This window comes from Arachis hypogaea, chromosome 11 (genome assembly GCF_003086295.3).
Source record: "Arachis hypogaea cultivar Tifrunner chromosome 11, arahy.Tifrunner.gnm2.J5K5, whole genome shotgun sequence".
NCBI lineage: Eukaryota > Viridiplantae > Streptophyta > Magnoliopsida > Fabales > Fabaceae > Arachis > Arachis hypogaea.
The window spans coordinates 139,225,763-139,247,581 of record NC_092046.1 but is presented as its reverse complement, the minus strand read 5'-3'; the positions used below and the strand labels follow the sequence as shown (position 1 = coordinate 139,247,581).

Genomic DNA, 21,819 nt, shown 5'->3' with positions numbered 1-21,819 from the left:
TCAGTCATTATAACTTGATAGTAATCCAAGAATTTCTCGAAATAACGCACATTTTTACATTATAAATTGGTAACCAATAAACAAATCATTATATATCCTCGTTATGGTTATTTATTTCTTTTATATATATATATATATATATAATATTGTACTTAAAAAAAGATATACCTTATTTATTAACTTGAGGGTTGAAATATTTTTTTAGGTATTCACATTTCTGATTTTTTCTATTCTTTTCTATAGAAATATATCTCATCTGGTGAAAGAGAGAAATAAATTTGGCTTTATCAAATATGATGTTATGATATTATTATTCTTAAAAATTTAATCTAATAAAAAGAAATAACATAAATATTTATATCTCTAACACTTTTATTTAAATAAGAGTTTCTTTTAAATTTATTTGATTTTTTTTTTCGCATAGACTTTTGATAGAGTAAACGGAGATTAAGAATCTGTTAGGATAATAGATTTTGTTATAAAATAGTTTTACTTTTTATATTTCATGTGGTAATTAAAGTTAGGTGTTAACAAAAGCCTATATATAACGACTACTATTCTGTGATAAACAGCAATTGATACAATCAATAATAGAGTTCTGTTTCTGCATGCAATACAATTTTGCAACATTCATTCTCAACTCTCTCAATTCTTCTCTGTTCCATTCTCTTTATCTATCATCCTCTTTTCATAACCTTTTTCAAAGGTATCTAGAATTATGTAAGATCCATGATTGAGATAATTTACTATAAGAAAAATGTTGAGTGCCATCGAATTTACTGTTAAATTTAGCGTAAACTTGTATCGATAGATTTAGCGTCGATTTTTTCAACGGAAAGAAGGAGAAATTCATCGTAAAAAAAGATTACCGTCGGAACAACTTTTTCATCACTAAAGCCGATAGTAATTATTGGCGTGAAAACGTAACTCATCCGTGTCAATTTTACCGTCAAATTTTTCGCCGGTATCATGGTTTAGTGAAACGCGTCGTTTTGGTAATTTATCGGCAGATTAATCCGACGATAAAATTGGGGTAAATCCGACGTGTCACCGTTGCGACCGTCGATCGGAGCACGTCATCGTCGTTGCCATCGCATGGAGCACCCGTTGTCGTCGCTGCTATAAGTCGTCGTCAATTCTGCTGCTGCTATTGTCCTCGCCGTGAAGAACGCCACGGTTGCTGTTCACGTCGCCGTCACTACCACCTCTGTCACCACCACGTTAAAAAAATCATGCAACCACTATCATCAGATTTATTATTGGTATGATTGTTTTATTTTTTCAGATTATTTTGTGAGTTTAGTATTTTGTTAGGTTTTTGTTAAATTAGTGGTTAAATTTGTTTAATAAAGTGTGTGATTAGGAGTTGTTGTGTTAATTTAATGTAAGTAAAAATTAAATAATGTTAGCATAGGTTGAGTACGGTGGAATTAAGAGTGCTTGAGTTGTTAGAAGATTTTAGTAGAGTTTAGTGAATGAGTTTCTTTCAATTGCACTAAACTTATGTCGCTTATTTTTGTGATGCTTATTGTTAGTTTGGTGAAATTAGAATTAAGTTTTAATTAATTGAAATAATGAGTTTTACTTATTCTTTCAAATTAGTTTTTGAATTAGTTTCAGCTTGTGAATTTAATAAGTTGTTCTTTTTATTAGGACAGTGTTATTTTCTCTGAGATCAGTTGGAGTTTGCTTTTTTTGTTGTCTGTGTAGTAATATTCTATGTTGGTTTTCTATCTCTGAATATAATGAATTGTTTAAATTTTATATTGGACTTACTTTTTCTAAGATAGAGTTTTAGGACGTAAGAAGGAGAAGGTCGCGTAGTAGCACCTTCTCAAAACCCTTGTTTGTTGAAAAATTGTGGAGTTATAAAGGGTTGCGCACTAGAACAGTTAGGATTTGATGTTTTATTGAATGCATGTATGTTATAATTTATGCCTATAGCTGTGTCCTCTGTGAAAATTGTTATATTTATTTGATGGAGGTCTTTGAATTAAGGAGAAGTTCTGCTAAATTATTGTTTAAATTGTTTAAAACATGTTTGGTTTATCAGAAAATAATAATTGTATTTGACAGGAGATTCTAATTATAGGGTACACTCATTAAAATTTTCTAAAAATTTTAATGATTTGTGTTGTTGGTTGAATTCTAGGACGCGTGTTGCAATATGATTCCAAATCATCGTCTATGGATGTATGATAGGAATAACGGTGGACGGAAAATTTTAAAACCTGAATTCTTTTAGGGGGTTAACGTGTTTGTTGCGCATGTCTTCAGCATGGAACTGTTTAGGTCTGAAGGGGTATCTAGGTGATCGTATCATAAGTGTTGGCTGACTAAGTGGTTAGGACCTTCGAATATAATGTTTCACCTCTACCATAATGGGTTCAAATGATAGGTATTGGATGTGGACAAAACATGGAGAAGTGGACGAGCAGGGAATTCACCGGTCAGCCTCAAATTTGAATAGGTCCGATGGTTGATCAACGAGGGTTTGGGTGGTGAGAAAACTCAACATGGAAGAAATGAATCCGGAGGGTAACCAAGAGAGACACAATGAGATGGTGTTTGATGCAATAGGTGTTACAGAGTTGGAAGAGACTGAACAAGAGCCTAACCCAGAGACAATGAGATTTTATCATCTGTTAGAATCTGCTGCAAAACTTTTGTTCGAGGGGTGCGTTTGCTCGAAGTTGTCTGCATGTGTTAGAATGATGAGTATTAAGTCGAAGTCAAATCATACCCAAGAGTCTTTTGATAAGTAAGCCACACTTTGCAATGAACTGGTACCTATCAGGACCACTGGCATCCCCCGGAGCCACTACCAAGTAAAGAAGTTAGTTTTGCAATTGGGTCTAAATTCGGTGAAAATTGATTGTTGTTTGAATGGTTGTATGCTGTATTACAAAATGCATAACAGGTATACTATTTGCATTATCCAGGTTTATGCAAGTCTAGTTAGATAGTTGTGGTTAAGACTAAGTCAAGAGGCCGTATCGAGTCTGATGGGACAGAGAGTCAGGAACCTTACCAGATTGATGACCCAACCCATTCGAAAATGGTGGTTGATACTGGTGATCTGATCACCCTTAGGTCAGCTGTTATGGATGATGACATCATCGGTCTTGGAATAGATGACGACACACTACCACCAGAGGACGATGATCTTCAAGAAGAAGACGAAGTCGATGGCGACGAAAAAACGGAAGACAAGTTTGATGATCAGGAAACTATCTCGAAAGAGGAGGATGGTGAACCAAAAGAAGATGATGAATCTCAATAGGGTTAATGTAAATATAGTTCTATCTTATGTATTTCTTTACCAAACTTTGAGAAGAATGTAATATAATTAGCATTATTTTAGATATTTCGATTACCATAATTTCGTATTTTTAATTTGTATATATGACATTTCATATCAGGTTTAAAGTACTGTTTCAATTATTAATTATTGGGATACAATATATATGGACGGAAAAAATTATTAAAAAAATATTAACCATCGAATTTATCGTTGGAATATACCGACGGTAACATCCCAGTTAATTTTCCAAAAAAATTAGAAAAAATATTTTCGTCGTCTTTACCGTCGAATTAATCCGCCGGTAAATTGGCATGAAGTCGTATAATTTGGCGCCAATGTTACCACCGAAAATTTTTCGACGGTAAGTTGCAACATATTTCGTTTTCTTGATATCCATATTCTAACAGTAAATCCGACAGTAATATGTTACGGGCGAGCAATTGTCTAACCATCTTGTTGATCATCCGCCATTATCAAGGGTTGAGTTTTAGGTCCCCGGCAATGATGTCAATGTTTCGAGGATAAATCAACAATAATTAGAAATTCATAACAGTAAGTCAATCTTATAAATTTTAATAACTAGTTCAGAACAAATCAACAATAATCAAAACATGTTTTAATTAGATTCAGAATAAATCATAACTAAATAAGAAACAGAATTCAGAACATATTCCAATTAAAATTGAAACTAAACAAGTTCAGTACCCTAAGTTCATAATTTTAGAAAATCCTAAGTTCAAAACAAGTTTAGTATTCTAAGTTTAGAACTAAATAAGGAACACAAATCTATCAATATTCTAACTAAAATTGAAACTAAATAAGTTCAGTACCCTAAGTTCAGAACTAAATAAGGAACATAAATCTGCCAATGTTCTAATTAAAATTGAAACTAAACAAGTTCATTACCCTAAGTTCAAAATTTTAGAAAATCCTAACTTCAAAATAAGTTCAATACCCTACATTTAGAACTAAATAAGGAACAGAAATCAGAACATGTTCTAATTAAAATTAAAACAGCCTTAAGTTCAATACCCTAAGTTCAAAATTTTAGAAAACCCTAAATTCTAAACAAGTTCACTATCCTAAGTTCAGAACTAAATAATCAACAATAATCAAAACTCTCAAAACAACAAATAAACCTAATAAATTATATCAACAAATCAGAATTCTAAAAAACCCTAACATCAGAAACATTACCTAAAGAAGAGCACTAGAGGTGAGAAGAAAAAGTGGCGTAGGCGGTGACAGTAGCAGTGTCGTCGACGATGGTAGCAGCCGCATCGTAGACGGCAGTAGAAGCAGCGGCGTTGGCATGCGGCAAAATCAGCGGCGATGGCGGCAGCCGTGACAGCAGCGGTAGTATCTCTTTCAATGTCCAACAACTACAATGGTGACGACGAACAAGGAGTGGCTCCCAGAGAGGAGGGGGATGCCAGGGAGATGAGAGGAGTAGAGAGAGAGTAGGAGGCGAGAGGGTTAGAGAGAGAAACAAATTTGAATGAGGGGGAAGAGGGTTCGTGCTTCAATTTTACGCAGGGATTTATTGTCTGATTTTTCTGACGGTAAATCCGACCCAAAAGGACGTCCGAATTTCTTTTTGTTTCCCTCCAATTATTATCAGCGAATTTACCGTCGAAAACGTAAGTCCGTCGGTTATTATTTAACCTTACGAATTCAACGCTTTTACTGCCAGTAAATTTGTCACTACTCTGCGATGCTAAATCCGATGGTACTTAATATTTTTCTTTATAGTGTAACAATAAACATTCTATGATCACCAGATCAAAATTTAGCATATCTAAACCAAAAGCCTTGTCTATATCTCTTTCAATTACTCTCTTGGATCCTCAATTATTTTTACAACATCCTTCTAGAAGTGCTAAACAAACAGTGACACTTTCTCATTGGTAAAATGCTATGATCAGTGAATTAATGCCTTAGCAAAAACACAAAATGGATTTTGGTGACTCCTCCACCAAATTCCATTGTCATAGGATCAAAATGGATTTTTGCAATAAAGAGATTCCCAAATAGATCTGATATGAGATATAAAGTTAGATTAATTGCAATGAAGAATCATCAAATTGAAGGCTTAGACTACACTGAAGTGTTTAATCTTGTTATAAAGCCAGCAGCAATTAGAGTTGTTCTTACAAATGGGAAATTTATCAATATGATTTCAATAATGCATTTTTAAATCATAAATTTGATGAAATTGTTTATATAAAACAGCCACATGAGTTTGCAAATGGAAATACTTCTCAAGTTTGCAAGTTACAAAAAGCTATATATGGTTTAGAATATTACATTTTAATTTCTATAGCATTAGCTAAGTTTGGATTCTCAAGCACCAGGTTAGATCCTTCCTTGTTTCAAAAGAGAACTTTTACTTATGTCAGTTTTATTTTGGTTTATGTAGATGATATATTAGTTACAAGTAACAATTTAGATGCTATTACTGCCTTAATGTCACAACTACATAACATGTTTTCTTTAAAAAAGTCTTGGCACCTTTAATTATTTCTTAGGAATCGAAGCTACAAACTACCTTCAGTGCATATCATCTCTCTCAAACAAGGTACATTAAAGATTTGTTACTTAAAGCCAGCATGAGTAATGTTAAATCTATCTTAGCTCCTATGTTATTTTCTGAAAAACTATCAAAACATGGTTCTGAATGTTATCCAAGTCCCTCATACCATAGGTCTATTGTTGGTGCCTTGTAATATTGTACTTCAACAAGGTTTGAATTGTCTTTTTCTGTTAATAAAGTTAGTTAATTCATGCAAAATTCATTGATATCTCATTGAAAATTAGTAAAAGAAATATTGAGATATCATGTTGGTTCCATTAAGCATGGCTTATTGTTTCACCCATCTACTAATTTTCACATTTTTGATTTTGCTTATGCAGATTGGAAATCTGATATTAATAATAAAAGGTCCATATATGGATATTGTGTCTTTCTTGGGAGCAATCTAGTTATATGGTCAAATAAAAAACGTTAGGCTCAGTGCATAATAAAAATTTTAAAGTCTGGCAACAACAACTACTGATCTTATTTGGCTACAAAATTTACTTTTTGAACTTGGCCTCAAGCATTCTGAAACTCGAACTTTTTATTGTGAAAATGTATAGGTGTTGTGCAAATGTCGGTTAATCTAATTTAGCATAGTTGAACAAAGTATTTTGAGCTCAACATTCATTTTATGAGGGACTTGGTTTTTCAAAACAAGCTTAATACAATTCACATTCTAGGAGTGTAAAATGGTATCAAGCTTGTAATTTAAATAATTTGCAAGAGCAAGCTTGAAGAGAAGAAGGCTTGTGATGCAGCCTTGAGTAGAGAAAACAGAGGAGAGAAGAACGAGATTGTGATTGAGAAAAAAAGGGATTTTGGAATAATTCAATTGATTCAAAGAGTCAAAGCTATATGTAGTATCACTACAACAATTCCGGCAGATAGCAGCAGAAATTTTGCGGTGGTTTTATAAAACCACCGTAAAACAGCAACATGCGACTCATATAGCGATGGTTATTGGTTGGGCTGCAATCAGGACAATATTTAGCGGCGGTTTTTCTCGAACCACCGCTATATTTCAATCAGGCTTGCATTTAGCGGCGTCTTTTCAAAAACCGCCACTATATGTACCGTCGGGTGAGTTATTGTTTTACATTTTGCGGCGGTTTAGTTTAAACCATCACAAAATGCGTATTACCACATATTGTAATGTTTTCTTTAGTAATAACCATCTGGGTATAATCTAGTTAAGTAAACACTACTATCTTAAGCTACATATGTTTAAATCGTTGTTACTTAAACTCGTAACACTTTTTCTACATTTGTTTTACGTAAAAAAATTCACAAGTTAAATAAGCTATATATGTTAACTCATGTGAACAAATATACCAATAAAATTTTCTTGTTTATTTTATTGGCATTTAAATTTGTATTCAAACATAGATGTAAAAGACGAAAATAAAATCATACTCTGAACTAATTAAAAATAAAATATTTTCTAAAAATAATAATTATAAATATTTTTTATAAAATATTAAAAATAATAATTAAAAATATTTTCTACAAGTCATTAAAAATTCAAAACTTTATAATTTTACCAAAATTATAATTTTAAATTATAATTTTTTATTTTAATAATTTGTTGAGCATTTATTAAAATAAAAAATTTAAAATTTTTTTAATAACAATCTTGTATTCTTAAATATAAGAATTCATAATAACTAAATTTAAAATTAATTAATTTTTTATAAAAATTAAATACTAAATAGAATAAAAATATTTTTATATGAAAATCAATGAATCATCTGCATATTATCGTGGTTAATAGATTTAATAATGCTAACTGACCAACAAAATATAATGTTTTTGGCAAATATTTCACTAATTTTAAATATTAAAGACTAAATTCTAAATCTTAATAAATATTTTTAGAAAATATTTGATTTTTAATAATTTATAAAAAATATTTATAATTATTATTTTTTTTATTTATGATTAAATGTACTCTTTATTGAATTCATTATGGATATTATTAAATGTACTCTTTATATACGCTTGGATCATATATAAATAGATGTAAATTAATTCGATCTACTATGGTCTAAAATTAATTCGAAGCAGACCCATTCGAATTACTAGGGACGTCCTAGCGTGCATAATTCGAATCACCCTGATTTGAACTACCCTAAGACTACATGCAAGCATAATTCAAATTGGAAAAATTTGAATTACAAGCAGTACTACTAATTCGAATAGGACTAAATCGAATTAGTGTTAGTTTGTCTAATTCGAATGAGACTGATTCGAATTACATAAGAATGTGCTTTTGGGAGATCCTGGTAATGTTTTTCAATTTGATAGAATTGTGTAATTTGGTCCTCCATTTGATTTAATTGTGTATTTTACCCAATATATAAGGTGCCTATAATAACTATGATCAGATATAAAGTATACAACAAAAAATTGTGTGGCAATCAATTGTGTTCATATGATATATATAATTATTAGCGCTATATACATTGAAGAGACATTTGGCTTGGTGGTAACATGACATTGTTAAAGCTTTTCCTTCTTCCAGGTTCCAGGTTCGAGTTCTTCATTTGTGGAAAGCTTTACATAGTTGATATTCTACAGTGATCCACACGTTGTGGGTCTATTGGTGGAAGCGCGGGTTTAATGATTGAGTCGGTTGGACCACCAGACGGTCCGGTCTGATTCTAATAACTATGAAAGGAAATACTAAAATTTGGCGGTGGTTTAGAACCGCCGCAAAATAAATGTTATTTTCGTTTATTTGCTATTTAGCGGCGGTTGCAAACTGCCGCAAAATTGATAGACATTTAGCTAAAACTGCCGCTATCCGTTTACCCGCGCCTCATCTTCCGGCGTTTCATTAAACCGCCATGAAACATTTTGTTGCGGTTCAAAACCACCGCTAAACAGCTCCAGAAACCGCTGCTAAGTGCCACTTTTGTTGTAGTGTATATATAGCTTTACAAATAGGAAAAATTAAATAACTAACTAGTGGTGTAGAATTTAAATCTAACAAACTAACCAACCTGCCAACTATATAAAATAAACTCTACAGCTATACAAAACAAACTCTAACAGATTACAATTTTGCTGCATTTCAGTTTTATTGGATAATACAAAGTATGCAGTTGTATTATGTTACAGCCCCCTGCAAGCTGGTATTACTTGGGTTGTGCAAATCAAGTAAGCCCAGCTTGGAAAGCAAGTGAGAAAATGGTTTGGGAGCAAGGGATTTAGTGAAAAGATCTGCAGGTTGATCGCTAGAGACAATGTGCCTGAGATTAGAAATTCCTTCTTTAAACTTGTTTCGAACCACATGACAATCTACCTCAACATGCTTGGTTCTTTCATAGAACACAGGATTTGATGCAATGTAGATAGCCGAATTATTGTCACAAAAAATATCAACCGGGAGAGGAGGGTGAATGTCAAATTCCTTTAACAGCTTGAGTAACCAAATAAGCTCACAAGTGCCATTAGCAAGGGCACAATATTCAGCTTCTGAGGAGGACCTTGAAACTGTGGCTTGCTTTTTACTCTTCCAAGAAATGAGAGTGTTGCCAAGAAAGAATCAATAGCCACTAATGAATTTTCTAGTGTCTTTGCAAGCACCCCAATTAGAATTTGTTTAACTAGACAGTGTAAAGGAATTGTTGCTTGAGAAAAATAGGCCTGTTGCAGGGGATTGCTTAAGATATCAAAGGATTCGATAGGCTGCTGTCAAGTGAGCATCAGTGGGTGAATCCATGAACTGAGATAAGCACCTAACTGAATAGCTAAGGTCAGGTCTTGTATTTGTAAGATATAGAAGTCTGCCCACCAATCTGCGATACATGGTTGTATCAGGAAGAGGAGAACCTGAATCCTTAGCAGGGAGGTAGTGTACTCCATAGCCGTAGAAGCTGGCTTGGCACCAAGTAAGCCACAATCCGTGATTAAGTCTAATGCATGCTTCCTTTGATACAGTGCAATACCGGTTTTGTTGCGCACTACCTCCATACCAATAAAGAACTTGAGGATGCCAAGATCCTTAATCTTGAATTTATCATCTAAGAAAATCTTAACAGCCTGAATTTCATCTAGATCGTTCCCTGCCAGCACCAGATCATCCACATAAACAAGGATGACAGTAAATCTTGTACCGGTGGATTTAGTAAACAATGAACGATCATTTTCAGATTGAGTGAACCCCAAGTCAGCAAGAGCAGCAGAGAGTTTGATGTTCCACTGGCGACTAGCCTACTTCAAGCCGTACAAAGACCTCGTCAATTTGCAAACTAACTTGGGATTCGAATACTGCAGTCCCTTTGGAAGCTTCATGTAAACGTCTTCATGAAGGTTGCCATGAAGGAAAGCCGTATTCACATCAAGCTGATAAAGGTGCCAGTTCTTCGCTGTGGCAATGGCAAGGAGAACCCTCACAGTGCTCATCTTCACAACGGAACAAAAGGTGTCAATGTAGTCAACTCTGGGAATTTGAGTGAAGCCTTGGGCAACAAGCCGCGCTTTGTGACTCTCAATGGTGCCATCCGGATTGAATTTGGTACGAAAGATCCATTTACAACCAACTGCATTCTTTCCAGGAGGAAGAGGAGTGATAATCCAGGTCTTGTTTTGCTCAAGAGCAATGAGTTCTGCCTCAATGGCCTTCCGCCAGCAATCATGCAAGACAGCCTCATAATAGTGTTTGGGATCTGGGTTATTTATGAGATAGAAAGTAAAGGCTAAGTGCTTGGGAGAGAATAATGCATATGACAAATGATGAGAAAGAGGATACTTACAAGTTGAAGGTAATTGGAGCGCATTCATTGGATCTCTATGTGATGAAATGTGGAAACAATGGAAATCTTTAAGATAAGACGGTTGTTTTCTTTCTTGTTCAGACCTTCTAAAAATTGGTACAGCAGGTGGAGGTTCAATGTTAGTGGATGTATGGTCTAATGATGCTTGTGCTGATGCTGGTTCCAATGCTAAGGATGATGCAAAAGTAATTATGTCATGAGGAGATGCCACTAGCGATGCAGAACTTATAGATGAATCTGATGCAATGCTCATAGTGGGAGGCGTTGGTGTGTCATGATGAGATGCAACTGTATTATATCTGAAATTATCATAGTAAAATGCAAAAGGGTCAGAATTTGACAACTCCAATGGATGTTGATGCATGGAAGGGAGATCGCTTGTCACTTGTTTAAAAGGAAAATGGTGCTCATAAAATTCAGTGTTCCTTGATATGAAAAGTTCTTTTGTTTTCAAGTCAAATAGAATGGATCCTTTTGTCCTTGATTGATACCCGAGAAAAATACATTTTCGAGCTCTTGGATCTAATTTTCTTCTACCATCACTTAAAGTAGTGGCAAAAACTAGACAACCGAACACCTTGAGAGAAGTTAAATCTGGTTTAGTATTGAAAAGAGCTTCATAAGGAGTTTTATGTTGTAAGTAAGTGCTTGACAGTCTATTAATTAAATGTACCGAATGTTGTACTGCATAGTACCAAAAACATTTTAGAACATGAGAATGAAACAAAAGTGCTCTTACAACATTCAATATGTGTTGATGCTTCCTCTCAACAATTTCATTTTGTCGAGGAGTCTCAACACAAGATGTTTGATGCAATATTCCTTTTGAGTTGTCGAAAGAATTCATTTTAAACTCCATTCCATTATCTGTTCTAATTTGTTTCATAGTTTTATGAAATTAGGTTTGCACCAGTTGAACAAAATTTTGCACCAACTTCGCAGCTTCTGATTTCAATTTCATGCAATAAATCCAAGTGAACCTTGTTTTATTTTCTACAATAGTAAGAAAATATTTATGGCCAGAAGTTGATAGAATTGAGAGTGGCCCCCAAATATCTATGCGTATTAAGTCAAAAAGACTTTCAGAGTGTGTATTACTATTAGAAAATGACAATTTCTTTTGTCTAGCAAAGTGACAAGAATCACAAACATGAGATGATGAGATGCACTCGATGAATGGAAATGTATTTTTTCATTATGGACATTCTGCTATATGGTAGATGACCTAGTCTAGCATGCCATAAGGCTCCTAAATTCTGCTGCACTGTCAAATTTATTAAGGGTGTATGAACTGCTGGTGTAGTTAGCTTCCAGGGTTGAGAATTCATCACATTGAGATCACCAATGACTTTAGCTTGCCCAATCATCTTCAATGATGGGAGTACCTGTATCTCACAAGAAGAATCAATGAATTTTAATTCACAATACAATGACTTTGTGAGTTTAGAAACTGAAATCAAATTGTATTTAAAGTGAGGTATAATAGGACATTAGTAAGGATCAAATGGTTCGAAAGTTGTACAGTGCCACAAATATTTGTAGTGGTGGTGGAGCCATCAGGTAGATTTACTAAGACCGGCTTCATGTAAAAGAAAGTTTTAAAAGACTCTTGAATGTAAGATGCATGATTAGTGGCTCCACTGTCAAGTATCCAAGAGGTTTTATTAAAATTTGATGACATACTCAAGAAATGCCTACCTTTTGGCTGAGTGAGGGTGGCTGAAGAAGTGATGTGGTTAACACTATGGGAAGTTGGCATGAATGGTTGTTGGAGGAGGGCCAGTAAAGTTTTTTTCTGATCTGGAGTTAACACAAGTACTGTATCATTACTCTTTTCATCTGAGCCAGAATTAGTGATCTCAGCACTAGAATTCTCAACTGTCCCTTCAGTGCTGATTTGATTAGCTACTCGCTGTTTTAAGTGAGCAGGAAAGCCATTTTTCTTGTAGCAATTTTCTGCTAAATGACCAATTCGATTACACTAGCTACAAAGCTTAGAAGTGTATCCTTGACTATAGGATTTCTGAGTGCCTCCGCTACCTATACTTCTCCCACGGCCTCTGCCTCTCGTTGGGAATGAACCACTTCCAGCTGAGGCTTGCACTTCCAAAGAATTAGTCACAATTTTGCTATCAGACAACTCACAATTCAACTGTCGTTCCTATTGAGTTAGCATAACTAGCACAGTGTTGCTTTTAGGCAATGGCGTCATAAGCATAATTTGTGATTTAACAGTGGAATATTGTTCATTCAAACCACTCAAAAATTTAACAACATATTCTTCAGATGCATGATCTCGAACGATTTTTAATCCACAAGAGCAACCACTCACACAAGCAACATAATTAGGGATGGCATGTAAATTTTCTAATTCTTCCCAAATAGCCTTCAGCATTGTAAAATAAGAGGTGATAGAGAGAGTACCTTGTTTGAGCGCATAGAATTCCTCTTTCAACCCACCTACTCGAAAAACATCTCCATGCAAATAACAATGCTTCAAATCGTTCCATAAATCTGGAGCTGAACTAATCTACATCACGCTTTTAGCGATCTCAGGACTGAGAGAGAGGTTAATCCAAGAGAGAAGAAAATTATTGCACATATCCCATGCTTCGAAAGTAGGATCGCCTTCGGTCGATTTCGGAATCGATCCATCAAAGAACTTCACCTTATTCTTTGATCTCAGTTCTCTCCACATGTCGTGCGACCACTGGTAACACTACAAGAAAATAGAGCATTTGTAACAAAAAATTTGTATCAAATTTAAAATTGTTACAAAGAGTAAAGTATCGTTTTTGTCCCCCAACGTTTGGGGTAAATCCTATTTGTGTCCCTAACGTTTAAATCATCCTATTTGTATCCCTAACGTTTGTAAAAGTGATTCAATGTTATCCTGCCATCAATTACACATCATGAGCGCTTTATTTTGAGTTTTAAAAATCTTTTCTTGAAGTTAGAATACAAATGTCTGGGATAGAATCGATGATCTACTCCGAAAAATAGCTCATCAAATATTGAAACTAATTCCTACAATATTTACAGAATTTACTTTTCTAGGGACATAATTGAATCTAAACACAAATAGTGGGCATAATATTAAAATCGAAGACATCCAAGTGAGACCTAATTGAGAATGAATATATCCAAGTGAGAATAATTGAAAAATATAATCTGATTTGTTAGTATAATTGATAGTAGGATAATATTGAATCATTCTTATAAATGTTAAGGATACAAATAGGACGATTTAAATGTTAGGGACACAAATAGGACTTACCCCAAACGTTGGGGATAAAAATGATACTTTACTCTTGTTACAAATTATGGTTTTTTCGTAACAATAATTAGTTATTATTACAAAATGAGAAATTAAATAACTAACTAGTGGTGTAGAATTTAAATCTAACAAACCAACCAACCTGCCAACTATACAAAACAAACTCTACAGCTATACAAAATAAACTCTAACAGATTGCTATTTTGCTGCATTTCAGTTTTATTGGACAATACAAAGTATGTAGCTGTACTATGTTACAAGGAGTAGATCAAATTGTTGATATATATACCAATTTATTGTCATTAGCAACATTTGAAAAGTTTAAAGCAAGCTCAAAATCACCTCAAGAGTATCCTTCAACTTGTGGGGGAATAATAGAATGAAAGAAGATTGAGAATCTGTTAGGATAACAAATTCTGTTATAAAGTAGTTTTACTTTCTATATTTAGTGTGGTAGTTAGTTAGGTGTTAACAAAAGTCTACTACTCTGTGACCGATACAATCAATAATAGAATTTTGTTTCTTTATGCAATACAATTATGCAACATTGATTCTCAACTTTCTCAATTCTTCTATGTTAACGTTCCATTTTCTTTATCATCATCTTTTCATCACCTTCTTTGGCTTTTTTTCTTCTTTTTATTTGTCTTAAGCTATTTTTTTAATTTACCAAGAATCGAATTCTAAATATTTCGGACATAAAATATAATACCATATCGTAATACAACTATTTCCAAAAACTTATTAAGCTGATATATAAGAAGAGATAACATAAATGATTATTATATATCTAATAGACGAGTTATTCTTCGAAATGTCAAACAACACAAAAATATGTACCATAAAAAAGTGTATAAAAAACAATATAAATATTATTCTCATTTAAAGATAAATTGGTTTGATGTACAAAAGAATAGTGTATATAAATAACATATAAACAGGCTTAAGATGGTTCAACAAGCTTTTTTGAACTTTAACTCAAAAATTTTTGAAAATATTTTTGTGCGAAAAAGTAAGCTGGAATATCAGATTGATTAGATTCAACGGCATTTGGAGGTTACCGATGTGTTATCTCTGAGAATTAAAGAAGCTGAACTGAGGAAAGATTACAATAGGCTTTTATTGCAAGAGAAACTTTTTTGGTACCAGAAATGTAGAGAGCAGTGGGTCAAGTATGGGGATAGAAACACTAAATTCTTTCATCTTCAGACTTTGGTGCATAGAAACCATAATAGAGTACATGGATTATATGTTAGAGATAGGTCTTGGTCTACTGATCCAGATATTCTCTAGGAAGAAGCCCTCTCTTTTTACAAGAATCTCTTTGGTACAACGGAAGAGGTTGAGGTTGATTGTTTAGGGGATGTTCCGATGCCCACTCTAAGCACCGAGGCTTGTGCTAGGTTAATTGACCCTGTCTCTTTTGCGGAAATCAAGTCAGCAGTATTCAGTATGAGCCCTTTTAAGGCTCCTGGTCTAGATGGCTTTCAAGCTTATTTTTTTTAAAGAATATTGGGAGATAGTAGGCACTGAGATTTGGAATATTGTCCGGAGCACTTTTTTGGGAGAGTACTTAAATCCTAGCATCATGGAAACTCTGATTGTGCTAATTCTTAAAATTGATAACCATACCTTTATGAAGGATTTCATGCCTATTAGCCTGTATAATGTTGTTTATAAAATTATCACCAAAGTATTGACTAATCGACTTCAGCCTTTTCTTCCAGATATTGTTAGTCCTTTACAAGGAGGTTTTATTCTAGGTCGTGGTGCTCCTGATAATATTATTGTGGCTCAAGAAATTCTGAATTTCATGAAGCACACAAAATCCAAGAAAGGTACTCTTGCTTTTAAAATTGATCTTGAAAAAGCTTATGATAGGGTGGATTGGAGGTTTTTGGAGAGTACTCTCATTGCTTTTGGTTTTCCTATCATCACTGTTAATTTGATTATAAATTGTGTCCGTGCATCATCTCTTTCTATTATGTGGAATGGGAATAGATTGGATAGTTTTGCTCCTAGAAGGAGGCATAGACAGGGCGATCCAATGTCTCTTTACTTATTTGTGCTTTGTATGGAAAGACTTGCTTGCTATATATCTCATAAGGTGGTCGAAGGTGTGTGGAAACCAGTTTCTGTCACTAGGGGTGGCCGAAAATTTTCTCATTTGATGTTTGCAGATGATCTCTTACTTTTCTGTCAGGCTACAAAGAGTCAGGTCCAAATGGTCATGCATTCTCTTAACATTTTTTACAAGGCATCTGGCATGAAAGTGAATATTGAAAAGTCTAAAGCTTTTTGTTCTAAAACTGTGACTGCTCGTAGAAGAGATATTTTTACTAGTGTTTCTTTAATACATTTTGCTTTGGACTTAGGAAGATATCTTGGAGTTAACCTTAATCATTTCCGTACCAGTAAGGCTTCTTTTCATTTGGTGATTGAAAAGGTGAGGGGAAGATTAGCTAACTGGAAAGGAAGGCTTCTAAATAAAGCAGGGAGACTTTGCCTGATCAATTCTGTTGCATCATCCATTCCTGTCTATCATATGCAGATATCTTTTTTTCCAAATTGGGTTTGCGATAAATTGTCTTCGATGATGAGACAGTTCCTTTGGAAGGGTCAAGTTGATGGTAGAGATCTTTCTCTTGTTAATTGGAGGACCGTGATCACTCCAAAGAAATTTGGTGGCCTGGATGTTAGAGATCCTACATGTGTTAATATATCTTTACTTGGTAAATTGGTTTGGCAACTTTTTCATTGTCAGGACAAGCCTTGGGTTGCTCTATTGAAGGCGAAGTATCTGAGGAATGAGGGAGTTTTAGATGGCCTTGTCCCTTGCAACGCTTCTCATGTTTAGAAGAGTATCTCAAAGGCTTTTGGTGCTCTTAAGGATGCCTTCTCTTGGTGCGTTGGGTCACTTGATCAATCTTTTTGGTTTGACAATTGGAGTATTGAGGTCCCAATTGCTCAAGATGTCCCTTTTGTACATATATCTGACTCTGATTTAACTATTAGAGACGTTTGGAAAGATGGTCAATGGAATCTCCATGATATTTTCTCTATAATTCCAGAAGATGTCAAACAGCGTTTGAATGCTTATAATCCGGATTTAAATGCTGGAGAGAGTTCGGGTTGGTCGTGGGGTGTAGTATCTTCTAGACTCTACTTAGCTAGGCGTGGGTACAGTTGGCTAGCCAAAAGAAAGTTTGACTGGAATGGGCATGATAATTGGTTGTGGGTATGGCGACTGCATATTCCTGAGAAGTACAAGTTCTTGATTTGGCTCAATCTTCATAATGCTATTCCTACGGCAAAGTTTCGTTTGGGTCGTGGCTTAGCTTTATCTAGCACCTGTCATCGGTGTCAGAATGGTTCTAAATCCATTCTTCATTGTCTTCGGGAGTGCCCTAGTGCCAAGGAGGTCTGGAACCTTTTAGGCCTGTATTCAGATAACTCGGATTTACGTGATTGGCTCTACAGAGGTGCAAGGAGTGGATAAGTTTTTCTTTTCTTTTCGATCATCTAGTGGATTTGGAGAAGCAGAAATTATGACTTATTTAATATAGATTATTCTTAGAGTGCTAGTAAAGTGGTGAGTTTAATTCGTAGTTCAGTAAGGGAGTTTCACACTATTTTTGCTATGCATCAATCTTTGTCTCCTCCTTCGCTTTGTTTGCATTGGGTTCCACCTCCAGTTCATTCTGTTAAATTGAATTGTGATGCTAGTTATTTTGCTCCTTTTGGCTATGCTGGTTTTGGTTGTATCATTCGCAATCCTGATGGATGTTGGTTGAAAGGTTGTACTGGAAAAGTCGAAGTGTGCAGTGTTCTTTTTGTTGAATTATATGCAATTTGGAGAGGTTTACTTCTTGCTTGGGAGAGTGGATTTCGTAAAGTTATTTGTGAAACAGACTGTTTAGAAGCTCTTTTTTTGGTAAACCAAAGAATACTTGGTAAGGATATTTCGGAATGGAATTTGGCAAAGCATATACAGGAGGTTATGAATTGAAATTGGAGAGTCTCTATTCTTTTCATTCAGAGAAATGCAAAGTGTTGCAGATTGTATGGCTAAAGCAGCTGCTTCTAGCACGGACATTCACTCGAATTGGAGCCAACCATGAATTGAACTTCAACATCTAATAGATTTAGATATGAACCTAGCCAATTAATTTGGTTTTGTCTCTATTTTTTTCCTTCTTTATTTTCTATTTAGTCACAAAAAAAAAAATAACATATAAACAAGTAACAAGACCACAATGTCGCTCTTTGGTTCTTGCTATTACTAATTGACTCATCACAGTTCATCTAGGATTAAATTAAACATGGGTTCGATCCCACGAAGAGCCAGCTTGATCGTACTCAAAGAATAATAATATATATACAAAGTGATAATAAGCTATGAAGATGTGGCCTATTATCTATCTCAGTATGTATGTCTTTTAATTAAGTGGTGGGCGCAATTACAAAGAATGAAGAACATTCTATATATATATAATCAGTTAAACAAGAAGTAAATTAAGGATAGCGAGAGAATACTATCAACGGTGGTGGACATATACTTAGTATCGTAGCTTATTCTCAGCCTCTCCGGCCGCCAAATGTAGTTAATTAACGCCCTTAGCTTATATTTATCCCTGCCTCCTCCTGCTTCAATTAATTCATCAATACCCAATTAGCAGTAATTATTATTCAACTAGAATCTTTCTCATTATTAAAATAATAATATATTGTCATTAAATTAAATTAAATCAAAGTGTTTGTCAATTGATGCCTTAAGTGGGTACTTATCACTATTAAAAAAAAAAAAGAAGAAGAAAACATGTCTCCTATGTACGAAATTCATCCAACACTTTACCGGTTCGAGTTTGCAACAGTTATAGTGTTATACATTATTACACGACAATGTTATAACTTGGCCAAAAAACTAGGCGATATATGCTCAGCTCCACTACTTAATTAATTAAGTATTCCACTTGAATATATTATAAGCTGCTGTGAAGTAGTTAATTTAACAAAATATTGTATTTTTTCCTTAAAATATATAGTAAGTATATGGCTTTTACTACCAATGACATGACCTAAAAAAGGGACACCGGAAAAAGAAAAGAAAAAAAATGGTATGTCAGTAGTGGTGACATTTTTTCTATACTAGTAGATTGATATTAATTGTGTGTCCCTAGCTAGTTCTAATGTGTTACCGCGGCCATGGCGGCTGCTGGCGGCGAAGCTGGAGAGGACACAAGCGGCGGAACAACATGTTGATGAGTTTCGTCGTACAAGAACCTCTGCACGATCCTTCTAGCTTTAGCCACGACGTGATCCTCCCAAGCGGCTTCTTGTGTGTTAAGAAAAGCCTGAGTGGCGTCGAGGCGGTGCATGCTTCTCTTCCACACGGCGTGGAGGCGCTGAATCTTGTGTAGCTGGCGGTTGGCGAGCTTGCAGTTGTTGAGCTTGATGGTGGCAATGGCGTCTTCTAGAAGCCTGTTCTTGGTTTCCTGGTCTGCTTCCATGGACTCGGCTTTAAGAAATTGGTGAAACTCAGGGACTCCAATGGCCCTCCGAATCCCTCTGGAGTAGTCTCCGGAAGGGTCAAAGAAATCGCGAACTTCGTTGACTTGACCGGCCTGAATCATTTTGTCAACGCGGCGTTCCAAAGAGGAATGGAGGACGGGAAGAGAAACGTCGACCCAGAGGAAGCAGCAGTCGTACCTTAAACGAAAGTGGTCATGGTGGTTGACCAAGTGGTCAATGAAGGAGTTAGAACCACCGGCAATGATGGGAAGAGCGTTTCTCTGAACGATTGAATCAACGGCTCTGGTTGCTTCGTGAGAGAATTGTGTGGCTGTGAAGTCGTCATCGTCCACGAAACCAAGAAGGTGGTGTGGGACCCCACGAGACTCTTCCTCTGTCACCTTGTTAGTGGTGATGTCGAGGCCTTTGAACACTTGAATTTTGTCGGAGTTGACAATCTCCGCCGGTTTGAAGTGAGTGGCTATGTCAATGGCTAGCTTGGACTTGCCGGTGCCGGTGGCGCCAATGACCACCACAACCTTCTCCTTCGTGGTGATGCGGTGGTGGAAGAGGGACTCCATGGTCATGAGTAGGGGCTTGCATCCACATGACACCGAGTTATTAACACTCATCATCATCATCATCATATCCTTTCTTGTTTCTTCTTTAAAACTAACCGAACCTGCCAAGTTGACCAAACATTTATTTATTAAAACTCTGCTACCAATTGCGCTACCAACACAGCTCATATCTCTATTAATCTAATCAAAATACAAAGCTGGGGGAGAATCTAGCTAGCTACCCAAGCAATGCCATATGCATTATTATTAATAAACACTTTTAGTTTTATGCATGCCCCCCTTTTCGTTTCCAAAGCAGGGGAATCTATGTTTTTATTTATCCATGTAATTAAATTACTATTATAAATATAGAAACTCTCTTAAACAACAATTTTTTACAGAACCATAAAGCTATGAGTACGCACCTCTAATTAATTATGGATAGCTGCTGCTATAGTAGGAGTAGCTATATGTATGTATGTTGTTCGAGGAAAATTAAGAGTATGGTGTTATTATATGGATAATCGAGATAGCTTGATCAGAAGGGATTTAAAAAAAAATTGGTTTGAGTAGAAGGTGATTGATGAGAGTTGTGAGTAGCTAACTGGAGTTTAGTTTCTGAAATGGGGCTAACCGGCTATGGCAGCATATGCACCCTCACCTTCCTCTATTTATACACTCACCTTCTATGGCCCACCATATATATATAATTATAATAGTAATAATAAGCAAAAAAAAAATGACAAAAATGTTTTTTTTTTTCCATCCTCCCTTCTTTTTATTATTCTCCTCCGTAAGTAAACTGAAAGTTGTACCGGTAAATGGATGAAGAAAAATGTAAGGAGCCATGATGAGAGCCTTTTTTTTTTCTTTAAAGTGTTAAATTAGTTAGATCGCTTTTTCTTTTCTTTTTTTCCTATTTTTATTTTTTGTGATGAATGTATTGGTCTTATTTTTTTTAGTGTAGTATACAGCTGGCTTTTTTTCCAATCGGTACATGCATGGACAAGTTTTTCGGCACATTAGTTAGCTCTTAAGTATCAGATATTTTGAAAAAGAAAAGGGTATATATGAGGATAGGATAATAAGTTGAGAAATTTTAAGATGGAATTATAATCTTTTAAATAAAATAAAGTATTAAGTAACTTCTATCAAAATTTAGTGATAAATTTATAAGTTTATGGGAAAAAAAAGTATTAAATAAATTCTCAACAAATTGAAATTCGAGTTTTTAGCCCTTAAAAAGTATAATACTAAACATGATTCATCTTTTTTTTAGAGATTTACAAGTCTATGACTTTTTTGGGATTTTTTTCTTACTTATAAATCTATTTTATGTCGGTTCTATTCCATCCATTTCATAATAATTATTCCAGAGAAAACATACATAGACTAAGAATATTTAAAACTTATTAAAAAAAAGCTAGAATTCATTGCGTGTTGATTCTAAATTAAAAAAGAAATTAACATTAGACAAAAATAAAAACAAAAAAGAAAGCTTATATAAATTTCATATAAGAGAGAAGTGGTAATTAAAGAGAAAGATATACTAATAATCATATTATGTAGGGATGACAGAATATTATGTCAAAAAGTCTATCAAAAAAAGTTATTCCTTTCTTACAAATCTTAGCTTGTTTTTAAGAAATTAAAAATATTAGTACAAACTTTGCATTAATGATATTTATTTAGGTGAAATATACTAATATATAATTAATGACATCAAATCAAATATCTTAAAGAAATGGCAGGCCAGCCAGGTGGTGTGTATGTTGATCCTACTTGAAGCTGCAAACTCGCATCGTACGGTA

General features: G+C 34.6%; 1 protein-coding gene across 1 annotated transcript; it reads right to left on the bottom strand.

The window, feature by feature from the left end:
- Window positions 1-18,944: 18,944 nt before the first annotated feature.
- LOC112722977 (adenylate isopentenyltransferase 5, chloroplastic) lies at window positions 18,945-20,621 on the bottom strand. Its single transcript, XM_025774185.2, has 2 exons — window positions 20,434-20,621; window positions 18,945-20,130 (listed from the first exon to the last, which is right to left on the bottom strand). The coding sequence occupies exon 2, from the start codon at window positions 20,093-20,095 to the stop codon at window positions 19,124-19,126; it is 972 nt and encodes a 323-aa protein (XP_025629970.1). The 5' UTR covers window positions 20,096-20,130; window positions 20,434-20,621; the 3' UTR covers window positions 18,945-19,123.
- Window positions 20,622-21,819: the final 1,198 nt, after the last annotated feature.

Bases quoted from the DNA above. Each gene is read 5' to 3' on its own strand.
- LOC112722977 (XM_025774185.2), bottom strand. From the start codon at position 20,095: ATGATGATGATGATGATGAGTGTTAATAACTCGGTGTCATGTGGATGC.